We start from the raw sequence: 26,099 nt of genomic DNA, 5'->3' as shown, positions 1-26,099 counted from the left end.
TTTTTTTTTGTAGATACAAACAAAATCATTCTAAAATTTATATGGAAAGGCAAAGGAACTAGAAGAGCCAAAACAATTTCTTTTTCTTACCAGTTTTCAACAAGCATTTAAGTCTTTATCCCTGATAACTTTTTAAAAACATGGAACGCTTCAAGAATCTGCAAGTTATCCTTGCGCAGGGGCTATGCTAATCTCTGTATCATTCCGATTTTAGTGTATGTGCTGTGGAAGCCAGCATGAGCTAAAACAATTCTGAACAAGAATCATGTGAGAAGAATCACTCTGATTTCAAGACTGATTATATAGCCACAGTAATAAAAACTATGTTATTGGTGAAGGGACTCAGACAAAGTAATGGAAAGAGAACTCAGGAACAGCCCAGCCCACACAATATGACTAACAGATTTGTGACAAAAGTGCAATAGATCCTCAGCGAAGGAGATACAGTCTTTTCAAACTAATGGTGCTGAAATAATATTTACAGACAACAAAATAAATCTTGACCTAAATCTCATACCTCATGTAAAAATTAGCTCAAAATAGGGGCACCTGGGTGGCTCAGTTGTTAAGCGTTTGCCTTCGGCTCAGGTCATGATCCCGGAGTCCTGGGATTAAGCCCTGCATCCGCGGGAGGCCTGCTTCTCCCTCTCCCACTCCCCCTGCTTGTGTTCCCTCTCTCTCTGTGTCTCTCTCTGTCAAATAAACAAATAAAATCTTTAAAAAAAAAGATATATGAAGAAATTAATATGTAAAGGAAAATAAAATATTTAGCAAAACTTTATTCAACATTTTTAAGCTTTTACTGTTAACATTAATTTCATTATAGCCCACCCTCAATTTTTCCTTTGATTTATTATTGAAATAATTTCTTAGGATTGTTAATGGTTCAGATGATTGTGTAGTTTTTGAACAAAAGCATAAACCAGTCATACAAGCTGGCCTCTCCCCTGACTCAAATATTATTAATCACTGCAGTTAATGTATGTATTATTCAGTCATTGTACCTCAATTATTTTCAGCAACTGTCTTTGTCCCCTTCAGGAGTCCTCTACCAGTGGTTACCTTTCCAGTCTTCCCACGTCCCTCTATGTAAAGTCTTGTTGTAAGAGGCTTTTAAGAGAATGCATAAATGTTTAATAAGAAATTATTGAATACCGGGGTTTCTGGGTGGCTCAGTCATTAAGCGTCTGCTTTCGGCTCAGGTCGTGATCCCAGGGTCCTGGCATCAAGCCCCGCATTGGGCTCCCTGCTCGGTGGGAAGCCTGCTTCTCCCTCTCCCACTCCCCCTGCTTGTGTTCCCTCTCTCGCTGTCTCTCTCTTTCTCTGTCAAATAAATAAATAAAATCTTCAAAAAAAAAAATTATTGAATACCACGACATTCTGCTCAGCTCTTATGTTATCTCTATTAATTACCACTGGTCCCTGTATAGTAAGAAAGATTAAACACAGTCTTATAGATATGGAAACAATACACAAACACGTTACCCTAAGGCAACCAAGCTAATAAGTGACAGAGCTTATGTGCATACTTAGAACTCTGGACTTTGTTTTTTCTGTTGTACCACCATGGAGTCTCATTTAGCTACTTATGCTAATTTGAAGTATATAGTTTCCAGAACTATCTCAGGGGTTTGAGAACCACTTTTTTATTCGAACACTATCTATAAATTTTTTTTTCCAGTTTAAAGAGTGTGCTTAATTTACATGAAGTTCTTCTGAGAGTGTAGCACTAAAAAAAAAAAAAAAATAGGTTTTTTAATATATTGCCTCTACATTTTTAAAAATTGAAGAACCTTTTTGTTATGGCATTTTTTCAAACATAAAAAATAGTATAATGAACCCTAAGAAACCATCACCCAGCTTTACCAATTTTTAATTTATGGCCCGTCTCATTTCATCTATACTCTTTCATATCCCCCATTTATTTTTATACAATTGTTTTTTATTGAGATGTAATTGATATATATAACATGAGTTTCAGGTGTACAACCTAATGATTTGTTATTTGTGTATCTTGTGAAATGATCAACACTTAAGTCTAGTGGACATCTGCTACCATATATGTTTATAGAAACATTTTTAAATTTAAAATTAATTTTTAATTTGAAAATAAATTATTAAAAAATAAATTTATTTCTATAAATGATCAATAAATGTTTTAATGTGTATCTCTGAAAGATAATCTTTAAAAAATAACCACAATATCATTTTCCTACCTAAAATTTTTAAAATAATAATTCCTTCGTATTATTAAGTGTCTAAGCAGTTTTCCTATTTTTCTTACACATATGTATGTGTGTGTTTAATGACTTTTTTGAATCAAGATTCAAGTAAGATTTATACAACAACTGTTGATCAGTGTCTCTTAAGTCTCTCTTGCCCGTGGGCTCCCCTCCCATCTTTCTATTTCCTTGCAAGCTTTGACTGAAGAAATGGAATGTTTATCCTTTAGGTTTCCCACAGTGTGGATTTTGCCAATTGCATCTCCATTATTTTATTTTACTTGTTTTTTTTGTCTCTTGGATTTCCTATAAAGTAGTAGTTAGATCTAGAGACTTGATCAGAATTCGGGTATGATGTGTTTTTTGTTTGTTTTTTTACTAGACTGCTTCATAGGTAGTATTTGTATACTTTCTTCAGGAGGTAATAAATGTCTGATTAGCTCTCTTTTTGTGATGTTATTAGCCATAAATGATCAGTAGAGCCATTAATTCATTAGGAGTTACAAAGTGGTGATATCTCAGTTCTGTTATTCCTTTCTTCTTTATTAGCTGGAATATGTCTTTAAAGAGAAACTTCCCTTCATCAACTATTTGGTTATCCTTAGATATAAATCATATGAGAATGGCAGTTTGATTTTTTCCCCTTTTATTTGCCAGTTAACAAAATAATAAGGTTATCCTCTAGCATCCTTCAGTGGTGACCAGTGAAATGTTGTTTTGTTTTTTATTTGAACATCATTTGAACTTTCAAATTTAAGCATATATGATGGCTTTTACTCCATCACAGTTATTCTTTTAGAAGCAAAAACTGTTCAAAGGTGGGACAGTTTAATTATCCCTGGTCAGTAAGGTTAGCTCCTAAGTCTTTTTTTTTTTTTTTTAAGATTTTATTTATTCATTTGACTGAGAGAGAGAGCATGAGCACAAGTAGGCAGAGCAGCAGGCAGAGGGAGAAGCAGACTCCCCACTGAGCAGAGAGCCCAATGGAGGCTGCCTTCGACTCAGGTCATGTCCTGGGATCATGACCTGAGTCGAGGCAGCCACTTATCTGACTGAACCACCCAGGAGCCCCTCCTAAGTCCTTTTGTTGTGACCTCACTATAGTCTCTCATAGTTCCCTTCCTTTCTGATATGGCAAGGTATTTCATGCACATCTTATGCAGATTCTGCCCCAGTCTTGGAACCAATTATTTTTCTAAGAAGCCCTAGTTCCATTTAGTAGAAAATAGTATGTAGAGACCACAGTGTAATCTAGAGACCATTTCTGCTTGGTCTGTCATTGTCTTTAGGACTTATTGGTTTGTCAGAGTTAGGAATTATTTATTATTTATTATTTATTTTTCTTATGGATAAAATACATCATGAGTTCATGTCAGTACTTCCAATTCAGAACCATAGGGTTTTAACGTAACTTCAGCAGTCTTCTGTGTTTTCTCTCAATTGTGCCAAAATTTTCACTCTTCACCAAAGGATTACTCATTGATTCATTCATTCATTTATTTATTTATTAGAGATTTTATTTATTTATTTGACACACACAGAGAAAGAGCACAAGCAGGGGGAGCAGGAAAGGGAGAAGCAGGCCCCCCACTGAGCAGAGAGTCTGATGTGGGACTCAATCCCAGGACCCTGAGATCATGACCTGAGCCAAAGGCAGACGCTTAACCAACTGAGCCACCCAGGTGCCCCAAGATTACTCATTTACTTGTTTGATTTTAAGGTATCCATAGAACTATCTCAGAATACAAACCAGCAGCAGTACCACCAATATGATTTCCGAGAACTCTTTGATATTTTTTTGTTTCTGCAGCCCCCTCCCCCTTCCCGCTTGTGCTATATAAAATAATTCGGTATAGTTCCTTTCTTCTTCTTTTTTTTAAAGATTTTATTTATTTGAGAGTGAGAGAGAGAGCACGAGATGGGGGAAGGCCAGAGGGAGAAGCAGACTCCCTACTGAGCAGGTAGCCTGATGTGGGGCTCGATCCTGGGACTCCTGGGATCATGACCTGAGCTGAAGGGAGACGCTTAACCGACAGAGCCACCCAGGCACCCCTAGTACGGTTCCTTTCTGTGTGCCTAAATGCATAAAAGAAAAACAGGATACTTAAAATACTTTATGATATTTTAATATTTGAATTCATCAGTTTCATCAGATTGCAAAATTGGACTATTTAATAAAATTTTACAGTTTACAAAGTAAATGTTTGGTTTTTTTGCTGGCTAGGTGCTAATGTTCATGCTACAACAGCAACAGGAGACACAGCCTTAACCTATGCTTGCGAAAATGGACATACGGATGTTGCAGATGTTTTACTTCAAGCAGGGGCCGATTTAGTAAGATATTTTTATTTATTTATTTTTTGTGAATATTGATATTCATTTATTTTTAACATTCAGAATACCCTTGTAAAGCAGGTCAGTAGTTTGCATATTTTGTAGAAAATAACTTTAAAAAAAGTTATTGTAGTTGCGTTCATTGAATACATATGAAAGTACTTAGTTTTTAATAGGATATACTGTTTCTTTCCTAGGTAAAACTATTAGTTGGTTTCTTCTACTCACCTCAGTCCCATTTGACTTTCCTGAACTTTTTAAACTGCTCTTTATTAGACATATCATAATTTCAGTGATACGTTTACAAAATAGAATAACCTATCAAATCACTTTGATTTCTTTTGTTTCTTTAATTTGTTTGACTTTTGAAAACAAAGCTACTATCGTCTTCCTAACAACATTATTACAGCATTCTATTCTTTTTTTCTTCTTTTAGTGTTTTCTATTTTGGCTTTTCAAAATTTCAAATTAGATGGCAGGTTCATATGTGTAATAACCTTCACAACTGTGGGGAATTGTAAATAGTTTTTCACTTGAAAGGTTCATGCTTCTTGATGAAATGTGTGCTTTGACTAATTTTTATTTTGTGAGGGTACTTTAAACTGCTTTTTAGAGTTTGTCTCCAAATTTTCATATATATTTCTTAAAAATCTATGTGAGACATGCACATGTCAGTTGTAGAGAACCAATATATTAAAGTTATTTAGAAAAAACAGTGCAAATATTGCCCTTTAAACCATTTCAAGTAACAGACATTCCTACAGATACCTGAGAACATTGTTGGAAAATAATTATTGGTTAACATAAATGTATAGTATGATTATGCTATTTATCATTATTTCTACTGATACTAAATATTATAATAATAGGATTCATTCTCATCAATCAGGATCTGCCCCATCAGTTAGAATTTCTGAGAGGTGTGCTTTTTTTGCTTGAAAATTATGCAGAATGATATATTAAGTAGATCTTAACCTTCTGCCTTCTTTCCTTTTTTAGACTTGCTTTGGGTCATCCATAAAAATTAAGAATTGAAGTATTTGATCACTTAAAATAAAGAAATAGGATATAGCATAAAAGCTATATGCAGAGTTTAATACTCTTATCCTCTGAATTCTTATCTGATTCTCTCTTCTTTCCATTTTTCTATGGCAGAGTCATTTTCTTAATCTGTTGAGAATTACCCTGAAAATATTAAATAGTAAAAAGAGGAACTATCTGTTAAATAGAATCTAATATATAGCAAAACCTTATTGATTTCGACTAACCTAAGAGAATGTATTTATAGCAAAGATTTTGAGAATCTAATATATAGCAAAACCTTACTGATTTCGAGTTAAAAATGTATTATGAAATATTTTTAAACATTTTATTTCTGTAGTCTTCTGGAATTACATAAACAGAATGTGATTAGAGTTCTTTGGAAGAATTACTTTAAATGAACAGATAGAAAGATTTGAATTTATCATACTATTTTACATTCCAAATGTATGGTTAAAAAAGTGGCTCAGAAAAATATATATCTTAATTAAGTAGAACGGTAATATTGTTATTCTAGTATAATTGTTTATTCTATTTTGCGATCTATCTTTACATTCATACTTATGTGTAATTATAACCATAGTGTAATATAGTTGTTTTCTATTTTTTCCACTGTGCATTCTATCATAATCTTTTACATATTGCTACATAGTCTCTATATTTATAGCTCTTCTGTTAAGTTAATGAACCATAATCATTCACTTATTATTGAACTTTTGACTTGCTTTACATTTTTCACTGTTATACTGTTAGATTTAGTAACTTCATGTGCATAGCTTTTTTTTCTTTTGAATAACTTCATATATTTTAATTTAAAAAATATATTGCTTGTTCCATGCTTTTGCTATCTGTGGCGAGAGACATTTCAATTTTCATATTAGTTCTTTTCCTGATTAATAAGCAGTACTCGTTCTTTATATAAAATGTGACAAATATGGAAAAGTATAAGTTTGGTATTTAAAACCTATAAATAAACTTTGTGATTTCAGGCTTTACTAGGTAAGCCAGTGGGGGAAACAAGACATAATCAAAAATAAGAAGTGAGTAAAGTAGGCAGCTCAGTCTGAATCCTGAGAAAAAGTGACTGTTACTAGCTGGACCTTACAAGGCAGTAGCATCTTTCTTGGCTTCCATTCTTTGCTGCCACCTCCAAGTATCTGTTTTGGGTTGTACTAATTTCCTTCATTGCTTTGCAGATAGAAGACTCTCCACTCCCATTCTATCCCTGGCATCTCATTGGTGTGTTCTGATACCTCTATTTGTTTAAATTAACTGAATTTTTTGTGAGTGTGGGCTGGCTGAGAACCTTCATTTTGGGGGGAACTATTTTTACCTTCAGTTTTAAATAAGAATTTACAAGTCAACCTTTGGGACACGGTCTGAACCAACCCCTATGCTTTGTTAGATTTTAGAGCCTAACTTTGGCCACAGTTCAAGGTTTGGTATTATAATTTGTAAAAAGGAGCTTAAAAGCTATTGTTTCTCATTCTTTAAAATAGCTTGTACCAGAATCAGTTAGGATATTAATTATGGTTTAAAAAACTTCTAATGCAACAATTTGGTTTTCTTGTATTGTTGCCTGAGATGAAACTGAAAACTTCTATGGCTTTTCATTTGAAATGTATAGTAGGTATAATAGGAGGACTTAGTTTTAAGGGAAATCTAGAAATTTTCTTACTGATTGCTTTTAAAAAATTCTCAGCTAGAACTGGTGGTATACTTGAGCATTTTCAGATAGATCCTCAAAATACGTGCATGTTCTAATTTGAAACTTACTTATTTAAAATGTCACTTTTTCTAGTTTTAAAAATATTTTAAAATAAACATAGATATTATACTGAATATCATATTTAGAGGTTATAATTGATATGTAGCTTGTCTAACTTTTTAATAATTGAATAAATTTGAATAATCTATTTAAAACTTTTGGACTTGATTAGTATCCTTAAATCGGCCACTTAAAACGTTCTTTTTGAAAATAAAAAATTAAATTAAAAATTGTCCATTAATTCCAGAATTTTTTGAAGATTCTCCCTGTTTAGCGTGCAGAATCACTTTAACTACTCTATGAATAGAAAACCTTGAGCAGGTCACCTAATTCATATCTTCCTGATGTTTGCATCTTTTATTACCACAGTAATGGGAATCATTGTACATTGAAATAAAGATTATTCCTTTATGTGTTTTCTTTCTCTGCATAGCATCTTTGTTTATTGGGCCCAGGTTTATTTTTAGTATTTGATATGATTATAGGTACATGATGTAAACCCACTGTAAGAAAATTCGTATTAAAATGCATTAGCATTACTTAAAATCTAAAAAATATTTTTTTAAAAAAACTTCCTTTGGAAAGTACTTAATCTTTTTTCTCTGTAAAGGAATTTTCATATTATTTATGTCCTCACACATTTGATACTGAACTCTTTGATCAGAAATTACTAATAACACCATTTCATAACTGAAATTGACCAACTCCTATAATCTTTTAGATACTACTCTGGTGTTCTTTATTACTCTAGGTTATTTTCCCCAATTACTAGTCTTTAGGCCAGAAGGCAAAGTTTTAGTATTTCATACTTATTCTTGTCTCTGTAGCTAGCTAGCTTTAGCTAAAGCACGTATGGCTTGATTTCTTTTACCCAGTCTTAACACTATTACTTTTCAAGTTCAAGGTGGAGAATTTGCATTGTTAACTATTCAGCAGTTTGATTTGATTGTAAAACTCTGCTTTTTTCCTCTTGCTTGCTTTTAATTTTGACTTTGTGTTGACTAACATGTCAGAGGTGTTTTGATTTGGTGTTTATGTTTTCCAGACCATTTGTGAAGATGATAGAATCTTACTCTTTTCATCATGACATGTTAATTTTAGTATTAAAACTTTGGTACATTTGTTAAGATAGAAGAAATAATTGTCATCTGTAGAATTTCCTTCACATATATTTACCAGCAAAGCTGAATTTGAAATAGAAATTTCAAATTTCTGAGAGAAAGAGTGATATATAAATCAGTTAAATAAGTCTCCAACTCCTTGGCCTTTCATTTCTAGAAGAGGTATATTGTAGTATAACTGATCAGTAAGTTCCGAACTCAAGGAGTACTTCCTATGATAAACAACTAACATAGGTATTAGGGAATGTAAGTACATTCTAGTTATGTTTATATAGAGAGATTTAGTGACCTAACTTAGCATTTTATAGGCCAGCATTGCTATTTGAAAGCAGAACTTACTATAGGAAGAAAGGCTTATGAAAGATATCCTATAATCCTATATCTGAATGGAAGTCTAATGAGTGGCAAAGGCTACACTTAGTTGTTTGAAAAGAACTAATGCGGGGGCGCCTGGGTGGCTCAGTCTGTTAGGCGTCTGCCTTCAGCTCCCATCGTGATCCCGGGGTCCTGGGATCAAGCCCTCCATTGGGCTCCCTGCTTGGCGGGAAGCCTGCTTCTCCCTCTCCCACTCTCCCTGCTTGTGTTCCCTCTCTCGCTGTGTCTCTCTCTGTCAAGAAAATAAATAAAATCTTTTTAAAGATAAATAAATAAATAAAAAGAACCAATGCTATGGAACATTAGACAGGACATCTAAGTTTTCAGTATAGCCATCAAATCGCTGATTAATACAATAAGCAAACATTTCCCTCAATCTTCCCATTTGTAAAATGAAATTTAGTAGTATTTTGTGAACTATTTTACCAAGTCATGTAAATATTCTTACTTTGGCTCTGCTGGGTATCCTTGGGCAGATCACTTTTAAATTGTCCAGGCTTCTTTGTTTCTCTTCCTTCTCTTCTTCCTCACCTCCTCCTCTTTTTGTTTTCCTTTTTTTATGAGGGGTTTAGACCAGATGATCTTTAACTACCTGACTTAAATCTAATTTTGTGATTTCTGAAGAACAAATGAGTTGCCTATTTGGAAGTATTAGATGGACTAGATGATCTTGAGTGTTTTGTTAGTCCAAGAATGTGTAAAGTGCTATGAGATCTTAAAGAAAATGAATTTTTAAGATTATAAACCGTCATTACTAATAATGGTGTGAAGTATTATATAAATTATTCTCTCTCTCAAAATATTTATATACATATTAGATTATTTTAATTACCCCAAACATTATTTTGGGTGTTGATTATAATTAATAGCAGATTTAACTTGTCATAAAATATTTTATAGATTATCTTAATAGATAAAAGTCATCCCTGGGGCACCTGGGTGGCTCAGTCAGTTAAGCATTCGACTCTTTTTTTCTCTTTTTCTTTTTTTTAAGCATTCGACTCTTGATCTCAGCAGATCTTGATCTCAGGGTCATGAGTTTGGGAGTCTACTTAAAAAAAAAATTATTAATCCCTAAAATACACAATTGACTTAGTAAGTCTACCCCAATAAAGACTAATCTGGCAGGATAATGCTAAATCATTACCTCGTCGATCCTAAGTCATCTATTAATATTTTATTCTACTTAAATACTGCTAAAGAAGTAGGAAGAGTTTCCTTGACATGGATTTTTATTTTAAATGAACTGTTTCCTCAAGAAGATACGTCTCTCAGTTATCTTTGGAATTATTCAATTATGAATACATTCTTTTTTTTCCTTGCAGTTAAAGTTTATATCAGGTAGCAGGATAAACTTGTGTTACATCTTCTCATCTTACATACCTTAAAACTTTTCAAAATGTCCTTTATGTAGGATTATTTTTATAGCTTTGGCTTTCAAGTATACGCAGGCAGTGTTCAATGAGACACAAGGAATTTAGAATGCCATTTTACTTTAAGATGTGTGCCACCTTGAAGATAGGGGTGGAAGAGGGAGGAGGATACCAAAGACATAAGATAGAGCATGTTTTTTTCTTTATGTTCACAATGAATCTGTTTTAGATGAAATGGATCAGAGTAAATAAATAGAACCAACCTAAAGAAGTGTGGTAGGTACACAGCATTGCTAATTATGGTGTCTTTGCCATATTGAGTAGAAGTTGGTCTTGTACCAATTCTTATTTTCCTTGTTATTGTGGCTAAATTGTTGTTTTTTAAAAAAGTTTATAATTGAAAATTTTTTTCTTAGTTTTAAACAGGTGATATCTTTACATGGTTCAAAATTCAAACATAAAAGTGTCCTGTGGGCACCTACTTTCCCTCTCCATTATCAATAGTGTTCATTTCCGGTATCCTTCCAGATACATTTTCTGTGTGTATGATGAAAAGTCACATATGTTGATAGAGACAGTTGTCAATGTTCACTGCTTTGTATAACTCCTTACTGAGATAGAATTTTGATTTTTTACTATACTGATTTTCTCCATAGTGTTGACCATAGCTTTTAAGGATTTTTTTTTACATTTTTAATATTTTATTAAAATTGAAGCATTTTGGCACTGATGAGGAAATTGGGTACTTTGAATATGTCATAATGGTCTATCACTGATTTGCATCCTAACCATATAGTAGGCTCTCTGACTCTTTTTGCTTTCCTTGGATTGTATTCTACCAGCCAAATGAACTTTTTTTGAGCATTTTTTTAGAATAGTTGAAATTGAAACTAAGTGACTTGGACATGGATGTGTTAACACTCTCTGGTTCTTATTCATGGAATTTATTTCCTTTGAAATGAGATTTGATATGGACTTCCCTCAAAAGAAAAAGTATTGAAAGATTAGTTTATCTATATTAAATCTTATGAAATAGAAATGTGGACCAGGTCCTCTTTCATAAATTTTCTTTTTGAATTTCAGCAATATGTTATTTGTCCTTCTAGACATTTCTGTACCCCAAGCATATATATAGTCCATGTATATGAGCAGTATGTCTTTTTTTACATGAATGGATTTGTTATCACATATACTCTTCTCTAACTTTTTTCTTATAATACTTTTCTGTGTTAGTTCCTATAGATTTCTCATTCTTTTTCACAGGTACCCAGGGTTCTGTGTAATTTATTGACTATTTATTTATTCATAAACTTCTGGCTTATTATAGTTCTTAAATATTATAAATGTGCTACACTAAGTATTGTTAAACATATTTATATATTTTTGCTACTTTTGAATATATCTGTAGGGATAAATTCCTAGAAATGAAATTACTGGTTATCAGAGGATCCACATCTAAAATTTTGATAGCTGCTGCCAAATTGTTCAAAAATGCTGGACCAGTCTGCATCTCTAGTAACAGTTGAGACCTGATTCCCCACATTTTTATTAACATGAATTAAAGTTCTTTCTTTTTCTTTGTTTCTTTATTTCATGATGGTTTAATTTTCTAATCTTTGATCATAGTCCCCGTGTTTGTTTTATCTAAAAAATCTTTCTATGTTCCAAGTAGCTCTCTGAGCTGCTTATTAATTGCTCTCAAAGCTTTTGTGAACTATGTAAAACAAGGTGTAAAGTTACTTTCTGAAAGAGTATTCAGACATCATCTACAAATGCAAATTTTGAAATATTTTTTAATTTCCTTAACATTGATTTTTTTCAAAAAAAATCAGATATTCAGACAATATCTATTGACTTCATTCTGAAAGAGGAGAATAATGTATCTTCCACCATAGTATTTGCATGAGTTATTTTATTTTTGCATTGTCATGATTTTATAACATTCATATCTGCAGTCTGTTTTTTGACAGTATTTCTCACAGTTGTTTAACTGTATATTTAGGGGATTCAGTGTTTATCATACTACTCTTTTGTAGTGTGTAGCCTCATAATTCCTGAGTTCCTAAACCTGACTCACCTTTTGGCTGGCTGATACCGGTATTTTGATTTGAATTTACTTTCCTCTCCCAAAAAATGAATTCACAGGTGCTTGCATTTTTGAGACTACTATATGTTGTATTTATAAATGAATGTAGCTATATATAGAATTATTGAATTGCTTCTTTTTTCTCCTCAAAGTTTTAAACCCTCTATTCTACTGTCTTCTGGTACTGAATTATTTCCAAAGCTTGCTAGAATATTGCCCATTATGTGTAAGTAACTTCCCTTTTTTGCCTAGATTATCATAAGAGTCTTTCATTATACTTTTAAACCTCTGTGATTTCATCAGAATATGTCTTGGTGTTTATTATTATATATTAATTTTTCCTTGAAATTAGTAAGAAGATTTTAGGTCATCCTCTTAGGTCTTCTCCCTCTCTTTCAGTTTTCTTATTGTATTATATCCTTGAATGCTTCTTTTTCTATTCTGTTTTCTTCTGGGATATTTATTATTTGTATATTGGATTTTTCTTGTTTCTTTTATCTTTATGTCTAATTCTTTGCATTTCTTTTTTCCTCTGAATTGTTTTTCTTAAGCCCATCCTCCAGGTCACTATTTTTCTGTACATTTCTGCTTCTTTGTGGTTTTCGTAGTTTCATTATTTCATTATTACTTAGTTTCTTGTTTTTTCTTCCAACTTACTTTTAGATCTTTTCTTGTTGTTATATCACTTTGTTCGGTTATTTAAAGAGTTCAGGTTCTCTTTAATTTATTTGGAAGTATAGGGGATATTTGACTAAAATTTTGTTTACATTTTTGTAGGAATTTCTTGGTAGGTTCTCTGTTGGATACTCTGTCCTTATTATTTGTATTGGAATGAGGCTTGCTATTTGTTGAACATCATGTGGGGATGGGACAGGGAGAGGAAGTGAATCCTAATAGCCTCTTCAAATTATATAGTTGTCTTAGCATACTTTCTCACCAAATCTCTATCATAGGAGCATACATCCCCTTAATAAGCACATCACCCAAGTAAGAGGTAGCAGTGACTTAAGAGTGAAGTTTTCTCTCGGAGCGCCTGGGTGGCTCAGGTGGTTAAGCGCCAGACTTACGATTTCAGCTCAGGTCGTGATCTCAAGGGTCATGAGACGAGCCCTGCCCCTGCACCTGTGAGCTCCCTACTCAGCGGGCAGTCCACTTGAGATTCTCTCCCCCTTCCTCTGCCCCTCCCCTTGTGCATGCTGCGTTTGCGCAAGTGCTCAGGCATGCATTCGCTCTTTTTCTCTCTCTAAAATACATAAATAAATCTTTTTTTTTTAAGTTAAAGAAAAAAAGAATGAAGCTTTCTCTAGGCCATGTTTCTTTTATTTGGAGACTTAGTTGATCCTGGTTAGTGACTGAAAAGTTTATTGCTGTTTCTTCTACTGTATCCCTGTCTCACCTTCAAGTACTTCCTCTCTGTCACGAGTCTAGATTGAGAGAAAATAGATCTATTCCATATATCAGGTTCTTTGAAAGTTCCTGTTTTAGTTGAAAAGTATGAGTACTAAGGACATTTATAATCAGGGAGAAAACTATATAACTATTTAAACACTTTATAAAAGTTTTTTCCTTACTTTTTCTCCCAACTTCTGATATTCCCAAATCCTTTGATTTAATTATTTTCCTTGGTTAGATATTAAGACACTACTCTTGATTCTGTGGCTCTAGTTGTATTTAAAGACAAAGGCATGAGTTCAAGTAATTCAGCAGAATTTTTCTATTTGTTAAAGTTTATATTGAAGTTATATTGTAGAGAACCACATTATCAGACCCTTAAAAAAAAAAATCATACTCTGCTTCTGAGATTATGGTCTCCATAGATGAGAATCTTTTTAGTTGAAGATCCTGAGTTTACAAAGCCCAGCACCTGAAATACCAGTCACAAGGTCTTCATGGCCAAATGTGATTTTTATTTTTGGAATAAGATCCGTGAGTTCTTCTTTTTCCTTTCACAGGACAAGCAGGAGGACATGAAGACTATTTTGGAGGGCATAGATCCGGCCAAGCATCAGGTGAGGGAGGCCTTTGATGCTTGTAAGCTACTACATAAGGAATAGATGTTGTAGGTAACCAGAACTCTGGATATCTGAATTCCAGCCAAGAAGTTCCAGGACCTTGCTGGGTGACAAAGGAGATCTTCTTCAATTGAAAAAGATTATGAAGTTCCAATAAAAAGAGATTTATGTTACTAGTAGTTTGCTTCCTTAGTATTCTTTTTATGTGGTATTCCTAAAAAATTTCTTAGGTGAAAATAGATTTTCTTATTCAGATAGTTCTTTTGCATTCTTCCTTACTGGGAGATTCAACATACTACAGAGAGAAATTCTAGTCCTTTGCATTCAACTTTATATTCATCAAATATCTGAAACTCAGACTTAGGGAGTTATATTGGATTGTTTTTTTATATAATCCTCAAACAAAAAAAAATAGTGACATTTACTCTATTATTCATACCATTAATTTCTATAAAGTTAAAATTATCCTCTGTAATTTAATTTTGAAATTGGTTTTTAAGAAAGTAAATGCTTATTTATAAGCAAACATTTCTTTTTAGAAAATGTTTTGAATTTCTGCCTGATGTGGTTTTAAGAATCAATCAAATTTAGTGTCCATTTTAATCCAGAGAGATTTGTTTAAACTCAGGAAGCAGTGCTTAATTTTAAAATCAGGAATAAATTGTGATTGTATCACAGTTAGCTTAGGCCTTCTAAAATAAATTTTTCAGTATCAAGCCACTCTTAATCATAATGCTTATTAAGCATCTTCATTATTGGCTTGTTGAATGAGAAGTTGCTATATTCATTCTAAATATATTTCACAAAACATTATGTGAAAATGTGAATTTTTACTCAGTTGTATAGTATCTCAGGCTCCTATCAAAAATGTAAAGCTGAGTGTTATTTCAAATAAAGTATTTCTCTCTCCTCAGATTGGTTAAAGGAAACATGATTATAAATCTCTCTCTCTAAGCTATAAGTCTCAAAAACTTGGGATTACTTTTTTAAATGAATTTTGTGGCCCACTTTTATTAGAGGTTCAGATTCAGCAGATTTGAAGTGGGGAATCTGCATTTTAAATGATATCCCCAGAGATTCTGATGGCAAGTTTTCCATATTCCACACTTTGAGACATTGCTAGAGTCCGTAGATTATTCTGCATCAAGTGTTGAGTTCTCTTCCTTTTCCATCTTTGCTTTATAATCCATCATTCTTCCTCCAGCCAAACCGAGTAAGTTTGGTTTTTCTCTTTGTTACTTGGTGATTTTTAGAAACTGAGCTAAACACAAGCCCTAGAATAGTACCTCAGTCTTTTTTCCATCTCAGTTGTCCTAAGGGTTATGAATAAGATCAGTAACAGCAGATCACTAAGGTAATAATTAAAATACAGTGGTGGATTGGAAGAACATACCCCCCAGGGGAGACCATCAGACTCCTCTAGTACATATATAGTATAAAACAGTCTCCCTCCCTCTCCTGTGATTCTGGTCTTTCCCTTGACAATCTCCTCCTCCAACTCAAAGAAATACTGCCTCTGTGATATAGTTACAATCCTTAGATGTATAACTTGGGTGTCCATGGCTGTGATTTTAAAGGAAATCAACTTACTTTTTAAAAAATAAACTTAATTTTAAATTAAATTTTGTTATCTAAGTCCAATTGGGAAAAAAACTCATTTATTTCCTCCTAGGTGCTTATTCATCAGAACCAGAACTTTGCAGTGTATTTTTCATGGATAAGATTTTAGGGGACTTATAAAGTTCTAATTATCCATTTATCAATATTTTCAACCATTATTGATTAGCTTACCTTAATTAACTTTAAATATGACCTCCCACTTTTTATGTTAACTTTTTATTAAGGAATAACATATATACATATTTTTTTAGTTTTACTATTCAAAGCTAAAAAACTTAATCTATTTTTTTCTTGATCTAAAGCTATTTGTGAATACACAAAACTCCTAATACCTTTTCTTTTTGAAGGCCAAGTTCTCTCTTTCTAGGTTATTGTATGTTGAATGAGTCCTTTTCAGCTATCTCAAGTTTGTTTAAATATAAGTACAAATGACATCCAGTCAAGAAGGTGAAGTCAGTGTTAGTATATTTTGAAAGCTCTCTGCTCTCTATAGTTTCAAGTACGTAGATATAATAAATAAAATAAGGGAGAAAAACAAACTAAGCTAAAATTATGTAGCTATAGTCAGAAACAAGATTAAAGAACACTGGACTAGAAATGGAGCGTGGATCCACAGCTGAAGCTATAGGCCCAAGGAGAATTAAAATTTTTAAAAAGGGGGGCTATGGGGGATGGGATTCCAATTTCTTTAGGGCAGTGGGGACTGAATGCATTGCAAATGGAGCAGTCCAGTAAACCTAGTCTACTTGAATGAAGCAAGGAACTGGGATCTTATTGCCCCACCTGTGAACAAGGATGGAAAAAAAGCTGCAAGCAACTTCCTACGGTTGCAGTTAGAAATGACTTGTTCTTGGTAGAATGACGATGCAAAGACAACAGTGTAACTAAGAACTTGGAATACACTATTTTTTGATTTAGTGAGCAGAACTGAAATAACTCCAGGAGACCAGAAGTTTAAGTTGTCAGTGAAAGATCTGCTGAAATGGACTTTTAGGGCCAGATTCAGGCAGCTTTCAGGCTATTTGATGAGAAGGGATAAGTCTGTGGATAGAAATAAAAGAAAAAACTCTAATGCAAAATGAGCTTTTCAAAAAAATTATGAAGCTCAAGAGCAAATCTACATGGAGAGATAGTCAAAATGTAAGCAAACAAAAAAGCAGCAAAACCGGAGAATACAAGCCCAGGCAATTGAAATAAAAGACTTTAAACATGCTTATTTTAAACTATAACCAGTAGCCATAAAACAACATGAGACAAACAAAAGCCAATAATTATGAATTAACAGATGGGTATGAAATAAAAAATTTAAACTTTGTGAGAGGGAAAGTTGTGGAAATATAAAATATATGGGATAAATAGTATATTGGACACAGTTGAATAAAAAATTAGTGAATCAGGTGATTAAACAAGAAATAACACAATAAAGCGCAAAGATAAAGAAATGGAAGATTTTATGAAAGAGAAATTGAGAAAAAGAGGGTAGATTGAGAAGCTCTACCACACATTTCAAGTTCCTGAATGAGAGGATAGAAATACAAAGTAGAGGCAATGTTTGAAGAGTTAATGATAGAGAATTTTCTGAAATTGAAGCCAGACATGAATACTTGATTGAAAAATTAATAAGTAAAACAAATGAAACTGTAGAATTTGAAAGATAAAAAACAATATCTTAGAAGCTACTAGAGGGGAAAAAATGCATTACTTCAAAGGAACAACAATCAAATTTTTGACAGCAGATTCTCGTCAACAATAATAATCACAGAAGACAGTGGGAAGTAATATCCTCCAAATACCAAGAAAAAAGATAGAATTCTATACTCGACTACTCTTCCAGAGAAGGAAAAATAAGCTTATTTTCAGATCTACAAAGAATGAAAGAGCTTACCACCTCAGATCCTTGCCAAAAGAACTACTAAAAGATACGTACATCAATAAGGAGACAGATATATCCTGGAGGAAGGCGTGGGATGCAGGAAGCTACGGTAAGCAAAGAAATTAGTAAAACATATTATAAATATAAATTTTTTAATACAAAACCTAAATTTTTATGCTTAAAACCAAAATAATACTAAAATTCTAGACAGCAATAGCATGAAATTCAGAAGGATGTGTTAGAAGGTTGAAAAGCCATGCTAGAGTCCCTGTGTTGTTCAGGAGAGGAGGATCAGGTACTGAATAACTTTAAAGATTTCTTTTTAGCAAAATATATCAGTAATCAGAACAAATATAAATCTATTGAACACAGTTGTTAAAGGGAAAGACTTTTGAATTAGATTAAAAATCAAAATCTAGCAAATTCTGTCTTCAGGGGATAAATCTAAAGCAACTGATAGGGGAAGGTTGACAAAGTGATGGAAAAAGTTCTGTAAGGCAATATTAATATCCAATGAAATGAGATTTTAAGCCAAAAGCATTTTTAGAGATAAATGTTCCTTCAACTGATAATGTCAGTTATTAATCAGTAACTAATAATCTACCTTCTAAAGAAAATAGAAAATTACAAAGTTACAAGAAAGATAGGTCTACATTTGTGGTGATAGATTTTTTCCACAGACTTCTGTATGAAGCTGATCAAACAGATAAAACAATTATTAAGAGAAAAATGAGATTTGCTCTTGTAAATAGCTAACATTCTGTTTCCATTATATATACTATGTTTTCTTTTCCAATACATGGAACATGTTTAAAAATTGTCTGTTTTAGGCTACAAAGTCTTTAAAACAAACTCCTTAGTCACATGGACTAAATTCTTTGATCTCTATTGCTTTAAAATTACAAATTAACAATAAAACCTTTTTTAAAAATCTCATTCACCTAGAAAATGAAGAAAAAACACTTGTACATAATTCATGGGTTAATGAGGCAATCATAGTAAAAATTACAAAGAAATTATCACAAAAACTATACATCAAAACTTAAGTGGGAGGATACAGCTAAAGTGGACCTTAGAAGGAAAGATTTTTTTATATATATAAAATGAAAGTAAATGAAGCCAATAAAAGAACAACAAATAGCACCACGAAGTAATGAACTAATAAAGATAAAAGCAAAATTAATAGAAAACAACAAAAAATAGGGATAAAAAATAGGGAAGAAAAGCAAACTTAAAAGCTGGTTTAATAACAACAAAACACAACTACTGAAATAGATAAAATAAGGCAGACTTTTTTTTAAAAGGGAGAAAGGCACAGGTAAATGGTAGAAATTTAAAGGGAGTTATAACTATATGATACAGTAGAGATCTTTAAAATTTATAAGATAATCCTATGAACAATCAATACGTGAAATGAATGCTGATTTTTTTCTGTGAATATATAAATTTATCAAAATTAACTCATGAATAGGAAACCTCAGTAGAACAATAAGTATATTACACATTGAATCGGTAGTTTAAAGTCATCCATCCAATGAAAGGAAGAAGCTCAGATGAATTTATAGGTGAGTTTTACCAAATGTTCAAGGAATAAATAAACCCTATATTGTTCTAGCTGTTTGCAAGAACAGAGAAAGAAGAAATGTTACAATGTGCAATATTTAAGTTTATAACTTTGAAAAATAACTTTCTTTGTTTATGAAGGAAAAAGTGCCATAAATTATATCCTAAAATTTGATTGATCTGAACAAATATTGGCTTTGCTAACAAACCCAACATTCATAAGTAAGTAGTATATACAAATTTGATTCCTATTTTAGAGGTTTATTTATTTAGTGTGAGAGAGCGCATGTGCGTGCGTACAAAAGAGCAGGGGTTGGGGGGGCAGAGAGAGAGGCTCAAGCAGACTCACTGCTGAGTGCAGAGCCCAATGTGGGGCTCTGTCCCCAGACCCCAAGATCATGACCCACGCCAAAATCAGGAGTTGGCCACTCAACCGACTGAGCCACCCAGGTGCCCCTGATTTCCTATTTTAAGAGAAGGATTTAATGGTCAGATATTTGGGGGCAAATTACATATGTTGTAGGATTTACATTATTGATTTTAGGACATGAAATATAAATACATTATAAAGTTGGGGCATTATTTTACCTACCATTTTCTCAAATATAATTATGTTTTTCAAAACCAAAGAATGCAAGGAAAATAGACAGCTTTTCGCACCTTTTATTTCAGAAATTTTATTAGTATATTGAATTTTGAAATTTAACTTGGGGTAAGGATCTTGGGACTATACTTTCTGATGTTTTAATCTTATAAGAGCTATAGTAATATTTTATATATGCAGAACTAACAATTATTTTAAAAGTTTATTCTAAAGGAGGGCTTTCACAGTCCTTTGTCTTTGCCATTACTCACAGGACCTAGATATGCTGCCGGGTGCCACTGCTAGGCCTAAGAGATAAGAAAGAAAGAAAAAGGAAAAAAAAAGTGACGTTAATATTGCCCACCCATGTTCTAGTAACAGTGTATTATCAAATGCAGATAATGAATGTCTAATTCTGAGTTTAGCTACTACCCTTAATTTCTTGTTAAATTAACTTTTCTTTCTCTTATTTACCTAGTAGAAAATTAAAACTTCAAACCTCAGTACTAAGAGGGAAGATTTGAGAGGTCAGTTACACATAGGTTCCTTCTTGGTAAACCGTATTCATGCACTTTATTGTTTTAGACATTAGGTATGTAATGGTAAGCAAAAATGGACACAATTGGTGTTCTCATGGAGCTTACAGTTTAGTGGCAGAGACATGTAAGCAAATAGTTATACAAACTAATATATGATTGAAACTTATGAAGGAGTGCTTCATATAGCTATGTCCATACAGATGGTCCCGGACTTACGATGGTTCACTTACGATTTTTCGACTTTATGATGGTGCAAAAGTGATACGCATTCAGTAGAAACCATACTTCGAATTTTGAATTTTGACATTTTCCTGGGCTGGCGATATATGGTAAGATACTCTCAGGATGCTGGGCAACAGCAGTGAGCAGCAGCTACGGTGAGCCAAGGATAACAACCAATGCACTCGCAACCATTATGAACTCATAGAACCATTCTGTTTTTACTTTCAGTACAGAATTCATTCATTACATGAGATTTTAAGTACTTTATTATGAAGTAGACTTTGTGCTTGGTGATTTTTTGTCCCAGCTGTGGGCAAATGCTCTGAGCATGTTTAAGGTAGGCTTAGCTAAGGTATGATATTCAGTAGGTTAGGTGTATAAAATGCACTTTCAACTTAAGATATTTTCAACTTAAAATGGGTTTATCTGTACGTAACCCCATCATAAGTCAAGGAAGATTTATAATAGAAAGAGTAATTGGGTCAGGAAGTTCAGGGAGGTCTACCTTGAGGAAATAACACTTGGCTTGAGATCTGAAGGATGAAAAGGAGCTAATAGAGAAGTGTTACAGGGAAGAAAGAACAGCTTGAGCAGAAAGGCCTTGAGTTAGGAGTGGAAATAACAAATTGCCAAAGGAGCAATTTATTTCCAGATTGTAGTTGATTGCGTTGATAATTCAGGAAAAAAGTGAAATGGAAAAACTGAACAACTTTCAAGGTCTTTCTGACTAAGATCTTCATATGTATATTCCATTTTAAGTAAATTGCCAGAATGTTAGATTTGCCTACATTTGAATGTAAATTCACAATCCATTCTAAAGCCAAATGATTTTGGCATCACCTGTATTAACCATCTTCTATATTTTAAAGTTAGTAAAGATTGTCATCTCATCAAAATATATAACAAGAAGTCAAAACATAAATTAATTTTTATAAGAGGTTGAGATTCTGTACTATCAAGATAAGAATTTTTAAATCTCTTTTAGAGTGTAATTCTTGTCACTGCAGGCAAGTTTAAAGTTTCCATTGGGTTGACAATCTACTTATTTCTCATTGTTAGTTTGCCTAAGTTGTAGATTAGGTATAGTTGTATAAACAGACTGAAAAGTATCCTATTAGCAGAGCACACTATGTATTTTTTTAAGATTTTATTTTTTAGGGGCACCTGGGTGGCTTAGCTGGTTAAGCCTCTGACTCTTGATTGCATCTCAGTTCATGATCCCAGGGTCATGTGATCAAGCCCTATATTGGGCTCCACACAGCATGGAGTCTGCTTGAGATTTTCTCTCCCTCTCTCTGCCCCTCCTGCTTATTCTCTCTCTCTCTCTCTCTCAAATAAATAAATAAATAAATATTTTTTAAAAAAGATTTTATTTTTTAAGTAATTTCCACACCCAATGTGGGACTCGAACTCAACCCCAGAGATCAAGAGTTGCATAGTCCACTGGCTGAGCCAGCCAGGCACCCTGAGCACACTATTTTTAAGTTGACTATGGTAGCTAAAGGATTCTCAGAGTTAATTAGAATAGAACTGAAGTAAAGCTTGACTTAAGCACTGTTCTTTATCAAGTTTTTTTTTTAAGATTTTATTTATTTATTTGAGAGAGAGAGCGTACACACTAGTGGGGTGGAGGGGCAGAGGGAGAGGGAGAAGCAGACTCCCTGCTGAGCAGGGATCCCTATGTGGGGCTCAGTCCCAGGAGTCTGGGATCGTGACCTGAGCCAAAGGCAGAGACTGAACCACCCAGGCACCCCTTTATCAAGTTTTTCTTAGTAACAAAAGAGGACCAGAACAACAGAAATTAATGTTTACATACATAATGAAACAGGATAAGTGAGCGAACTTTTCATAGAAGCAGTATATCAGCTACATTTTATTTTATTTATTTTTATTTATTATTTATTTGAGAGAGAGAGAACACAGCAGAGGGAAGAGGCAGAGGAGAAACAGACTCCGAGCTGAGCAGGGAGCCTGATGCGGGACTTGATCCCAGGACTCTGGGATCATGACCTGAGCTGAAGGCAGATGCCCAACCGACTGAGCCACCCAGGCTCCCACTTTTTGTTTATAGTTAACATACAGTGCAAGATTGGTTTCTGGGGTAGAATTCAGTGGTTCATCACTTACATACAACACCCAGTGCTCATCAGTCAGCTACATTTTAATACTTAGATGAATGTAATAAGAGTTCACAGTTCTCCCAGCAGTACTACTTAGCATATTAGCAAGCTCCTTTTAGAGGCATTTGATATTAGGATGGTAGCAAGCTGTTTTATCATTCACTTCTCTTGCTGGCAAACTTCCTAGAAGGAATAACAGTCTTCTGCTATTATAAAACTGCTTCTTTTGCCTTTCAGTATTCACATATTTAATTTCTAGTCTAATAAAATGTCTGCTTGTTGGTATGTCGTCTCCTTTTTTCTTTTCTCTTTAGTCTTGAAATACCATAGTGTTTAGTGTTCTTCTTTAGAGACTGGTTTCTGGATAAATAAAATTTTAAAAAAGAGAGAACTGGTTTCTGTCCTATGATAGAGTTCTTACTGGTTTCTAATATGGTAAGATCAGGATCTTCTTAATCATGTGTAAGACTAAGGTTCTTTTTTCACAATTGATGTGAATAGTTAGGAAAACATCTTTTTGACTTTAGGATTAGAAAAATGCAGCTATTTCTCTTTGAGGCTCAAACTAAACATAAGTAATATCTTTAAACGCTGTTTGGTATGCAAAAGTGAACTTGCCCTTGAAAAGTTATACCATCTCCTGTGGACTGAAATTAATCCTACATTTTGAAGGAATTGAGATAGATATTATAAGTGGCTACAGTAAGTATTAAATCTTATTTCTCATGTCATTTGTACTGTGTTTAAAATAGATGGTTAATGAATCGGCACTGATGTTTCTTTAATAGGAACACGAATCTGAGGGTGGAAGAACACCTTTGATGAAAGCTGCAAGAGCTGGTCATTTGTGCACCGTGCAGTTTCTTATTAGCAAAGGTAAGGGAAGCACAAGTAAGAGGCTATCATTTCTGAAAAAAGAAAATCCTAAACTGGCGCAATTTGTGTTAGAGCTATTTTTCCTACAGTCCAAGTATTGTATCCTAGTCTTTTGTTGCTATATTTTATTTAGTAAGTGTAGAGTTCATGAGGTACTTATTGGGATTTTTCTATATTAGTTTTGAATTTGAATTTTGGCAACTAAGCAGCATATTATTGCTACCCAAAGTTGGAAAAGCCAAATGTAAAACATCCAGTTATATTTAGTAGATAGAGTATTGTTCAGCACTTAATGATAAGGCAGTTCTGCTGGGAGGTGGGGTTGGGAGGCACTACTGTTTATTGTACAGTTGAATTAACCACATATACAAGGGTGTTATGTATATTTTTATATTCCTCCAGAGGTTGTATTATTAGAATATATTTAGGCAAAGAAGTTCATATGATGGATGGAGATAGTTCAAGACTGTTCACTAACAAAAAGTGAAATACTGCTGAACCCACGTTAGGTTGAACCACAAAACTGTCATTTTATACATCAAAAATGGTAATATTAGCAATTTCATTTGGTTCAGCCTAACTGTGTGTTTAGTGTTAGAGGTACTCTAGCATTTGATGAAAGATCCTGGGGTAGGATGGTAAAATGCAAGGGAAGTCTGCTTGGGTGATGTCATGTTGTTAAAATAAGAATTTTAAAATGTATTTTTTTAAGATTCTATTTATTTATTTGAGAGAGGGACAGAGACAGTGACAGAGATAGCAAGAGAGGGCACCAGCAAGGGAGAAGAGGGAGAAGCAGGATCCCTGCTGAGCAGGGAGCCCGACGCAGGGCTCAATCCCAGGACCTTGGGATCATGACCTGAGCTGAAAGCAGGCACTTAACCAACTGAGCCCCTAAAAAAAGAATTTTATTAAAAATAAATAAATAGGGCGCCTGGGTGGCTCAGTTGGTTAAGCGACTGCCTTCGGCTCATGTCATGATCCTGGAGTCCCGGGATCGAGTCCCACATCAGGCTCCCCACTCAGCGGGGAGTCTGCTTCTCCCTCTGACCCTCTTCCCTCTCATGCTCTCTATCTCTCATTCTCTCTCTCTCAAATAAATAAATAAAATCTTAAAAAAAAATAAATTGGAAGCCTTTAAAAAAAAAATAAATAAATAAATAAAAATTTTATACCTACATTCCAACAGAACTCAGATATTTTGTGCCACTACGAAAGCAGTATAAAATTTTATCCTTTTAAATACACTTATTTTCTTGGGCGCCTGGGTGGCTTATTCGTTAAGTGTCTGCCTTCGGCTCAAGTCATGATCCCAGGGTCCTGGGATCGAGTCCCACATCGGGCTCCTTGCTCAGCGGGGAGTCCGGTTCTCCCTCTCCCTCTGCCGCTGCTTTCTCCTCTCTTGCTATGTTTCTCTCTGTTGAATAAATAAATAAAATAAAATAAATACTTCTTTTCTTCTTTAATTGGATTCTAACTAGGTTTATTTTCTTAATGGCACATTTGTGCTACCAAATAAGGTGTATCTTTTCATAGTGTTATAACATAGTCTGTAAAAGCTATTTACCTCAAGCATACTGAAGTAATAATAAAAAGATGGGTAACCTTTGGAATTCTCTCAGGCTCCTTGACTGAGGGGGTTATCTAATCATAGCCGACACCAACCCTGCTAAGCATGTAATCAGACTTGTCAGGAGGAGGAACACATTGATTATAGCCTTTCTAGACTGTAGTAACTGCTAAACAATCCTGCCATCTAAATTTATTATTAACAACTTTAAAAATAATTGCATGTTACTAATATAAGAATGTTTATTGGTGTGTCTTGCTTGCCCTTCCCAAAAGGTGCTTTTATGTGAATTAGGATTAGGTTCAGCTGGATATTTCTGAAAATGAAATTAATTATATTGGTTTTTCCCATGGGTTTATTTTTCTCTTCAGAAGCTAAGTCTGGAATTAAGGAAGAAGGAATAACTATCTAGTTGAGACTTCGGCACATTGTAATTTTTTTTAGGGGTCAAAAACAATTTATCAAAAAGGAGGCCAAGAAAGGGTTTTGCATTTAGACTTTCTTCAGGTCATGTTGAACAAAGCTGTTGAACAACTTACTAAATAGCCTTTCAGATAACATTTTTGGATATTCTTGTCTTCTCTCCATATCCAGGTCCCTCTGACACTTAAAATATACAATATAAAGAATTAAAGATCTCTTAAATATTGTTAAAAAATCTGTTTTCTCTACTTTGAGACCTGGCTATATTGCCACATTCTAGAAGTAGATAAAAAATGTCTTTACAACATTTTGAGAGTTAGATACAATGATACTATTTGATGCTTACGTTAACCTGTATATATTTATTAATCTTAGTCT

General features: G+C 33.6%; 1 protein-coding gene and 1 non-coding gene across 5 annotated transcripts in view; one reads left to right on the top strand and one right to left on the bottom strand.

Annotated features, from left to right (window-relative positions):
* ANKHD1 (ankyrin repeat and KH domain containing 1) overlaps positions 1-26,099 on the top strand; it is a 123,595-nt gene that overhangs the window by 55,048 nt on the left and 42,448 nt on the right. For 2 of the 4 annotated variants that reach the window (XM_025852118.2, XM_025852120.2), the window contains exons 10-11: positions 4,447-4,556; positions 23,641-23,728. In XM_025852118.2, the coding sequence (XP_025707903.1) occupies positions 4,447-4,556; positions 23,641-23,728 (198 nt within the window). Of the gene's footprint in view, positions 1-4,446; positions 4,557-14,272; positions 14,512-23,640; positions 23,729-26,099 lie in introns of those variants that run through there. The other 2 variants (XM_025852117.2, XM_025852121.2) reach the window with 2 other exon arrangements.
* On the bottom strand, positions 135-238 carry LOC112809018 (U6 spliceosomal RNA). Its single transcript, XR_003204495.1, has one exon. It is a non-coding gene; the product is annotated as a U6 spliceosomal RNA (small nuclear RNA).

This window comes from Callorhinus ursinus, unplaced genomic scaffold (genome assembly GCF_003265705.2).
Source record: "Callorhinus ursinus isolate GAN/ISIS: 27379988/994484 unplaced genomic scaffold, GSC_fseal_2.0 scaffold83, whole genome shotgun sequence".
Classification (NCBI taxonomy): domain Eukaryota; kingdom Metazoa; phylum Chordata; class Mammalia; order Carnivora; family Otariidae; genus Callorhinus; species Callorhinus ursinus.
The sequence above is the reverse complement of the archived record's forward strand: the minus strand, read 5'-3'. Positions and strand labels throughout refer to the sequence as shown.